Source organism: Anoplopoma fimbria, chromosome 7, assembly GCF_027596085.1.
Source record: "Anoplopoma fimbria isolate UVic2021 breed Golden Eagle Sablefish chromosome 7, Afim_UVic_2022, whole genome shotgun sequence".
NCBI classification, from domain to species: domain Eukaryota; kingdom Metazoa; phylum Chordata; class Actinopteri; order Perciformes; family Anoplopomatidae; genus Anoplopoma; species Anoplopoma fimbria.
This window is the reverse complement of record NC_072455.1, coordinates 376,420-386,419: the sequence shown is the minus strand read 5'-3', so window position 1 is coordinate 386,419 and position 10,000 is coordinate 376,420. Positions and strand designations below refer to the sequence as shown.

At 40.6% G+C, this 10,000-nt stretch overlaps 1 protein-coding gene and 1 pseudogene across 1 annotated transcript in view; one reads left to right on the top strand and one right to left on the bottom strand.

The window, feature by feature from the left end:
* Positions 1 to 202: 202 nt before the first annotated feature.
* LOC129093612 (motile sperm domain-containing protein 1-like) lies at positions 203 to 5,083 on the bottom strand (annotated as a pseudogene).
* Positions 5,084 to 6,124: 1,041 nt separating this feature from the next.
* The window catches only part of slc25a11 (solute carrier family 25 member 11), a 9,461-nt gene continuing 5,585 nt past the window's right edge, over positions 6,125 to 10,000 (top strand). The window contains exons 1-2 of the mRNA XM_054601399.1: positions 6,125 to 6,323; positions 9,921 to 10,000. The exon at positions 9,921 to 10,000 is cut by the window's right edge and continues 73 nt beyond it. Coding sequence (XP_054457374.1) covers positions 6,259 to 6,323; positions 9,921 to 10,000 — 145 coding nt within the window. The 5' untranslated portion in view covers positions 6,125 to 6,258. The remainder of the gene's footprint in view (positions 6,324 to 9,920) is intronic.

Sequence of the window (10,000 nt, the reverse complement as noted above, 5' to 3'; positions counted from 1 at the left end):
ATAATAAACAAGATAATAAACAAGATAAACAAGATAACACACAAGATAACACACAAGATAATAAACAAGATAATAAACAAGATAATAAACAAGATAAACAAGATAAACAAGATAATAAACAAGATAACACACAAGATAATAAACAAGATAAACAAGATAACACACAAGATAATAAACAAGATAAACAAGATAATAAACAAGATAACACACAAGATAACACACAAGATAACAAGATAACACACAAGATAAACAAGATAACACACAAGATAAACAAGATAATAAACAAGATAACACACAAGATAAACAAGACAACACACAAGATAACACCGACACCACGTGTTCAAACCACATTAACCCGTTTTCACTGGTTTTCACATGAGACGGGTTTCAGATCTCGTCCTCACAGCGTCTCAGCATCGTTTTATGAATGATGTGCGTCCAGACCTGCTCCCCTGAAAACGAACATCACGTGACTATTCACGTACACTGCGCATGCCGGTGTAAACAGGAAGTACATTGGTTGCTTGGTTACAGATGATACATTACACTACTCTTGATACTCCTCGTGCTTCATTCTTAAGAAAAGACACATTTCATGGAGGTTTTTATTGTTCAGACAGAGTTAGAACACTGCAGGTCTAACTCTGTCTCCCACACAGACAGCACATGTACTTTAGTTTCCTAGATTAAGGGTCCATACATCTGGTCAACACCAGTCCGTTCTGTAGGGCTGATGACGTCATGCCCCTCTAATCCTCCAATAACAGCTGATTCCATCTGAAGACAAAGGCCGTGCATCAGCTGTGCTCCCCTGGGTCCTAGCCTACAGGTTGAACATGTATGTATAAACATGTAACATTCTCATGTTGAGTGAAGCTGGTGGTCATGGTATCAAGGCTGCTGTTGTGGTTCTCTTACGGAAAAGGGTCACGTGGTAAGGGGGTGACGAATCAGGGAATGACACGTCATAACTGCTAAGAACCAATCAAGTAGCGAACGCCGGTGCCTACGTCATCTCCGGACTCCTCCGTCCTCGTTGCCCTGACACGCTGTGTAGTGTGGACGCTCGGTGCTAACGCAGACAAACATATGAGGGTTCATTATAAAACGGGTCAGTGTGGACGTGGCCTAAGTTAAGATACGATAAGTTAAGTTAAGTTAAGTTAAGGTAAGTTAAGGTAAGGTAAGACATCAAGGACAAAGTGACCCAGAGGAAACTGAATGCTTCACTAAATCATTTATTTTTCTCTTTAGAGGATTGGTCCTGAAGACATGAAAGTACTTTCACAATAAAAGAAGCCAAAGTTTCAAAGTAAAATGAGAAACACAGAAACAGAAGTGTGACCCTTCAGACGGATCCTCTGGACCTCTGCAGGGCCGAGAGCCACGGGTTGAAGTCAAGATGTTCATTAAGTCACCGGAGAGGACTCATTCAGTGTGTGTGTGTGTGTGTGTGTGTGTGTGTGTGTGTGTGTGTGTGTGTGAGAGAGATGGACGGACAACATGGAGGTCAAAGGTCACGAAGTTCCACAGTGCTTTCACTCAGACGGAGGTTACCGTAGAAACACCATGGTGAGAAGACCTGAGAGACAGACAGACAGACAGACAGGTGAGTCCTCATGTCTGTCAGAGAGACAGACAGTGTAACAGGTGTGTGTGTGTGTGTGTGTGTGTGTGTGTGTGTTACCCAGTGTGTAGGCGCAGACCAGCTTCTGATTGGTGGAGACGTGCAGACAGCGTGGAACCACAGAGCTGCTGTCAGTGTGGAGGGGGAGCATCAACACGGTGACACACAGCAGAGCCAGCAGCACACACACCACCCACTGAGACACACCGCGCACCGCTGCACACACACACACACACACACACAAATTACTACATGTCCCAGAGTGCATTGCTCTCCCTCGCTGGTCTCTGGAGTCTCACCTGTGCAGGTGGGCAGCTGCAGGCGTGTGTGTGTGGGCACCAGCAGAGGAGACAGAGCAGACAGCGTCTTCTGCTGACCTCCCCCTCCTCTCCTCTCCCCCTCCTCCTCGTCCCCTCCTCTTCCTCTCCTCTTCCCCCCTCCCCCCCCCTCCTCTCCTCCTCTTAGCTCCGCCCAGATCTCCCGTCCTCCCACCTGGCCTCCTCCTCTCACCTCCAGACGGAACCGGTCTCTGCGGCCCAGATTACGGGGGGAGACGTCCAGGTGACGCACCACCCTGACAGGAAGAGGGTAGTACAGTAGTATTAGTAGTAGTAGTAGTAGTAGTATTGGTAGTATTAGTAGTAGTAGTAGTAGTAGTGGTAGTAGTATTGGTAGTAGTAGTGGTAGTAGTATTAGTAGTAGTATTGGTAGTAGTATTAGTAGTAGTATTGGTAGTAGTATTGGTAGTAGTATTGGTGGTAGTAGTATTAGTAGTAGTATTAGTAGTAGTATTGGTAGTAGTTGTAGTAGTATTAGTAGTACTAGTGATGAAGTATTTGACTCACAGGTCGACACAGGACTGAGCCCGGACGCTGCCCTCTGACTCCACCACTCTGTAGAGAGACGGAGCTGTACACAACACTGAGAGACAGACAGGCAGAGAGACAGACAGGTAAACATTCAGACAGACAGTCTAGCAGACAGAATAAGACAGACAGACAGACAGGTAAACATTCAGACAGACAGAAAGATGGACAGGTAAACAGACACACAGACAGACGGGTACTGACTGTTGAAGCTCAGGCTGAAGCTGTATGGGTTGTACAGACAGGCAGTCATTCAGACAGACGGGCAGACAGACAGACGGGCAGACAGACAGGCAGTCAGACAGACGGGTACTGACTCTTGAAGCTCAGGCTGAAGCTGTATGGGTTGTACAGACAGGCAGTCATTCAGACAGACGGGCAGACAGACAGACGGGCAGTCAGACAGACGGGCAGACAGACAGGCAGTCAGACAGACGGGTACTGACTCTTGAAGCTCAGGCTGAAGCTGTATGGGTTGTACAGAGTCAACACTCTCCGGTGTGAGCTCCTCTGTTCAGAGTAGAACAGCAGCTCAGAGGGGAACAGGAAGACAGGCAGCGGGGACGCTCCCCCGTCTCACCCTCCGCCTCCCCCTCCCCGCCTGTCCCACCGCCGCCCGCCCCCTGTCCCCTCTCCCGCCCCGTCCCCGTCCGTCATGGCTGTCCTTCCTCCTCATTGGTCCGCCCTGTGTGGCGTCCCGCGCGCAGCCATGATCCGAGCGCTGTCATTGGACGCCTTGGCAGTGTGATGTCACAGCATCGCCACCTGAGGCAGGAAGTGAATATTCATTTAATTCATGCATAAATAAATAATATAAAGACACAAATAACTGAACTGGATGATTGTTTTCATCTTAAAATCAAACCTTTTACACACAAAACATTAATGCATTAATATGAATGTGAGAGTGAAACCTGAACTGGAAGTGCAGCTACGTGTACTACTGAGGTACGTGTACTACTGAGGTACGTGTACTACTGAGGTACGTGTACTACTGAGGTACTTGTACTACTGAGGTACGTGTACTACTGAGGTACTTGTACTACTGAGGTACTTGTACTTTACTTGAGTATTTCCTATTTCTGCTACTTTATAATACTTCACTGCATCTCAATTATTATTACAGATTAAACTACGAGCAGTAAATAAAGTCATTAAAATGATCTGCTGCTCCATCACAGGGATGAACACATTAATGCATCAATAATTATCATATATATTATTCTGCACAATCACTACTTTATTCAAAAGTATATTGATGTTGATACTTGTACTTTTACCTGTAACAGAGTATTTCTACATTGTGGGATTAGTAGTTCTGAGTAATCTGAGTACTTCTTCCACCACTGATAATAATAATAATAATAATAACAATAAGTACAATAATAATAAGTATTATAATAATAATAATAATGATAATAAGTATAATAATAATAGTAATAATAATAATAATGATAAGTATAATAATAAGTATAATGATGATAATGATAATAATAATAATGATAATAATAATAAGTATAATAATGATAATAATAATAATAAGTATAATAATAATAAGTTAATAATAATAAGTATAATAATAATGATAATAATGATGTAATAATGATAATAATAATAATGATAATAATAATGATAATAATAATAATGATAATAATAATAATAATAAGTATAATAATAATAAGTTAATAATAATAAGTATAATAATAAGTTAATAATGATAAGTATATAATAATAATAATAATGATAATAATAATAATAATGATAATAATAATAAGTATAGTTAATAATAATAAGTTAATAATAATAAGTATAATAATAATAAGTATAATAATAATAATAAGTTAATAATAATAATATAATAATAATAATGATAATAATAATAATAATAAGTATAATAATAATAAGTTAATAATAATAAGTATAATAATAATAATGATAATAATAATAATAAGTATAATAATAATAATAAGTTAATAATAATAAGTAATAATAATAAGTATAATAATAATAAATAATAATGATAATAATAATAATAATAATAAGTATAATAATAATAAGTTAATAATAATAAGTATAATAATAATAAATAATAATAATAATAATAATAATAATAATAAGTATAATAATAATAAGTATAATAATAATAATAAGTATAATAATAATGATAATAATAATGATGTAATAATGATAATAATGATAATAATAATGATAATAATAATAATAATAAGTATAATAATAATAAGTTAATAATAATAAGTTAATAATAATAAGTAATAATAATAATAATAATAATAATGATAATAATAATAAGTTAATAATAATAAGTATAATAATAATAATATAATAATAATAATAATAATAATAATAATAAGTATAATAATAATAAGTATAATAATAATAAGTTAATAATGATAAGTATAATAATAATGATAATAATAATACTGATAATATTCAGTATAACACAGTATATAAAGACCTTCTGATAGGAGTATTGATTAGCTTCAGGGAGGTCAGCTCATGCTAACTGCTCCGTCACAGCCACCGGTAAACTCACCGGTAAACTCACCGGTAAACTCTCCGGTAAACTCACCGGTAAACTCTCCGGTAACCTCACTCAGCGGTCAGCAGCAGCAGCAGCAGCAGCAGCAGCGGACCGGACGGTAGCGGACAGAATCACAGGGTCGAGCCCCGCTCAGCTCCAGCTGAATCCACTTCCTCAGAGCTGCTGCTCTTAGACAGGCCCCGCCCCCTGTGAAGCTGACAGCCAATCAGTGTAGCGGAAGGGCAAAGAGCGGCATTCTATTGGATGATAGTCACGTCGATCACTTCCTGCTACAGATGACAGTTCTATGATTAACATTCTGTCTGTCTGTCTCTCTGCCTGTCTGTCTGCCTGTCTACCTGTCTGTCTGCCTGTCTCTCTGTCTGTCTGTCTCTCTGTCTGTCTGTCTCTCTGTCTGTCTCTCTGTCTGTCTGCCTGTCTGTCTGTCTGTCTGTCTGTCTGTCTGTCTGTCTCTCTGTCTGTCTGCCTGTCTACCTGTCTATCTGTCTGTCTGTCTGCCTATCTATCTGTCTGTCTGCCTGTCTACCTGTCTCTCTGTCTGTCTGTCTGTCTGTCTGTCTATCTATCTGTCTATCTATCTGTCTGTCTGTCTGTCTGTCTGTCTGTCTGTCTGCCTGTCTACCTGTCTCTCTGTCTGTCTGTCTCTCTGTCTACCTGTCTGTCTGCCTGTCTGTCTCTCTGTCTGCCTGTCTGTCTCTCTATATTAAATACTTTGATTCATTCATTTGGGTTTTGCTGCAGCTGCTGTTGCTTTTAAGTACTGTCGTAAATATTAGAACTCAGCGTTCAGTAAACAAATAACTCTCTATATATGGAATTTATTTACATCGTTAAAATAAGGTTGACAATTGAAATCAAATCATTACAATTTTGTAGAGTAGACAAATAATATTATACAAACACAAATATAAACTTCTATGAACTTGTAAACACGATGTGCGTTAGGCGCTGGTGCTCAGATGAACGAGCCTCCGCCGGGGCCTGAAGGCAGCACGCTGCTCATTGGTCCCCGTGCTCGCGTCCTGATTGGTCGGCTGGTCGTCTCCAGCCCTGATTGGTCGGCTGGTCGTCTCCGTGCTGCCCGCTCCACAGAGTCACCTTGGCCCGGCTCTGCAGCTGCTGCACCGGCTAGAGAGAGCAGGCGGTCCCGTGCGGCTCAGAGGCACTCAGGCAGCAGCGGGAATCTGACCGGCGACTCCAACATGGCGGACACGAAGCCGAAGACTTCCCCGAAGGCCGTCAAGTTCCTGTTCGGGGGCTTAGCCGGGTAGGTGCTGCTAGCTCACATGCTAACGTGCTAATGTCAGCTAGCAGTCAGGGGAGCTAACAGCTGCTAACAGAGGAGCTAACAGCTGCTAACAGAGGAGCTAACAGCTGCTAACAGAGGAGCTAACAGCTGCTAACAGAGGAGCTAACAGCTGCTAACAGAGGAGCTAACAGCTGCTAACAGAGGAGCTAACAGCTGCTAACAGAGGAGCTAACAGCTGCTAACAGAGGAGCTAACAGAGGAGCTAACAGCTGCTAACAGAGGAGCTAACAGCTGCTAACAGAGGAGCTAACAGCTGCTAACAGAGGAGCTAACAGCTGCTAACAGAGGAGCTAACAGAGGAGCTAACAGCTGCTAACAGAGGAGCTAACAGCTGCTAATAGAGGAGCTAACAGCTGCTAACAGAGGAGCTAACAGCTGCTAACAGAGGAGCTAACAGAGGAGCTAACAGAGGAGCTAACAGAGGAGCTAACAGCTGCTAACAGAGGAGCTAACAGAGGAGCTAACAGCTGCTAACAGAGGAGCTAACAGCTGCTAACAGAGGAGCTAACAGCAGGTGCTAACAGAGGAGCTAACAGAGGAGCTAACAGCTGCTAACAGAGGAGCTATCTAGTTTGCGACAGTAACGGGGACAGTTTACGGCAGGTGTTACGTCAAAGCCCGAACCCCTATCGATTGGCTCCTCCCCCTGACGTCACCGGTTATCTGTGACGCCGAACTATGACCTGACATGATAGTTAATCAATGAACTAACATGTTAATGTATAAACTAACATGTTAATGTATAAACTAACATGTTAATGTATAAACTAACATGTTAATGTATAAACTAACATGTTAATGTATAAACTATCATGTTAACATGTTAATGTATTAACTAACGTGTTAATGTATTAACTATCATGTTAACATGTTAATGTATTAACTAATGTGTTAATACATTAAATGTTGTTATGTATTAACTAACATGTTAACATGTTAATGTATTAACTAACATGTTAACATGTTAATGTATTAACTAACATGTTAATGTCTTAACTAACATGTTAATGTCTTAACTAACATGTTAATGTATTAACTATCATGTTTAACATGTTAATGTTATAATGTTAACTAACATGTTAATACATTAACATGTCAATGTATTAACTAACATGTTAACATGTCAATGTATTAACTAACATGTTAACATGTTAATGTATTAACTAACATGTTAATGTCTTAACTAACATGTTAATGTCTTAACTAACATGTTAATGTATTAACTAACATGTCAATGTATTAACTAACATGTTAACATGTTAATGTATTAACTAACATGTTAATGTCTTAACTAACATGTTAATGTATTAACTAACATGTTAATGTATTAACTATCATGTTAACATGTTAATGTATTAACTAACATGTTAATGTATAAACTATCATGTTAACATGTTAATGTATTAACTAACATGTTAATGTATTAACTATCATGTTAACATGTTAATGTATTAACTAACATGTTAATGGATGAACTAACATGTTAATGGATGAACTAACAGACTAACCTGTGTTTATTGTGGGGTTGTCTTGTAACTACAACGTGTGTTACAGACGAACATATCACTCAATACAACTTTAGGTTATTAGTATTAAATATGTGAACGCACACTTCATCCCTCCTCCAGTGGTGGACGGAGTACTCTTATCAACTAATTAAGTACAAGTACTAGTACAACTCTCCACTTTTGGTTAAAGTCATGCTTTTAAACTATTATGTCAGTATCATCAGAAGAAATACGTCAACACCATGCTCGGTTACTATGGCAACTTATACTGGAAACTAACTGGGAGCCTAGCTGCAAGGCTAGCTGCATATCAGGCTAACCCACTGCCAGTCCCAGACAATGTGAAAATAGAGTTGTGTTTATTGTTTTTATGAATGTAATACATCTAATAATGGATCCAGTGAAACAGTGTGAGTTAATGTAGTTCAGACAGAAGTCTCAGTCGTGGTGTCAAAGAGGTGAGACGTCTCAGAGGGTTGATTTATTTTGTTCCACAGCTGTACTACTTCTGTGGCCTGGACTGTTGCATTGTGGGTCATTTTTGAACACTGACTGGATGCTACAGAGACACTCTGATCCGTCTCCTGTGTGTCCTTTAAATGTCACGACCCTTTAAACTTTAAAAGGTCTCGGAGTGAGAGACAGCTGCTGCTGAGGGGCCAGATTATTATTAAACATATTAATATAATAAAATATATATATATATATATATATACAGATATCTGTATATATATATATATATATATATATATATATATATATATATATACAGATATCTGTATATAAATACACATTATTAGTATTTAAATCAGATATCTCTCTCTCTCTTACTGTACCTGTCTCTCTCTCTCACTGTACCTCTCTCACTGTACCTGTCTCTCTCTCTCTCTCTCTCTGTCTCTCTCTCTACCTCTCTCTCTCTCCTCTCTCTCTCTCTGTACCTGTCTCTCTCTGTACCTGTCTCTCTCTCTCTCTGTACCTGTCTCTCTCTCTCTCACTGTACCTGTCTCTCTCTCTCTCTCTCTGTACCTGTCTCTCTCTCTCTGTACCTGTCTCTCTCTCTCTGTACCTGTCTCTCTCTCTCTGTACCTGTCCTCTCTCTCTCTCACTGTACCTGTCTCTCTCTCACTGTACCTGTCTCTCTCTCTCTCTCTGTACCTGTCTCTCTCTCTCTCTCTGTACCTGTCTCTCTCTCTCTCTCTGTACCTGTCTCTCTCTCTCTCTCTGTACCTCTCTCTCTCTCTGTCTCTCTCTCTCTCTCTCTCTGTACGTGTCTCTCTCTCTCTCTCCTGTACCTGTCTCTCTCTCTCTCACTGTACCTGTCTCTCTCTGTCTCTCTCTCTCTGTACCTGTCTCTCTCTCTGTCTCTCTCTGTACCTCTGTCTCTCTCTCTCTCTCTGTACCTCTCTCTCTCTGTACCTGTCTCTCTCTCTCACTGTACCTGTCTCTCTCTCTCTGTCTCTCTCTCTCTGTACCTGTCTCTCTCTCTGTACCTGTCTCTCTCTCTCTCTCACTGTACCTGTCTCTCTCTCTCTCTGTACCTGTCTCTCTCTCTCTCTGTACCTGTGTCTCTCTCTCTCTCTCTGTACCTGTCTCTCTCTCTCTCACTGTACCTGTCTCTCTCTCTCTCTCTCACTGTACCTGTCTCTCTCTCTCTCTCTGTACCTGTCTCTCTCTCTCTGTACCTCTCTCTCTCTCTCTCTCTCTCTGTACCTGTCTCTCTCTCTCTCTCTGTACCTGTGTGTCTCTCTCTCTCTCTCTGTACCTGTCTCTGTCTCTCTCTCCTGTCTCTCTCTCTCTCTCTGTACCTGTACCTGTCTCTCTCTCTCTCTCTGTACTGTACCTGTCTCTCTCTCTCTCTCTCTCTGTACCTGTCTCTCTCTCTCTCACTGTACCTGTGTGTCTCTCTCTCTCTCTCTCTCTGTACCTGTCTCTCTCTCTGTACCTGTCTCTCTCTCTCTCTCTGTACCTGTCTCTCTCTCTCTCTGTACCTGTCTCTCTCTCTGTACCTGTCTCTCTCTCTCTCTGCCTGTCTCCCTCTCTGTAGGATGGGTGCGACAGTCTTTGTTCAGCCGTTGGACCTGGTGAAGAACAGGATGCAGCTGAGCGGTCAGGGAACGAAGGCTC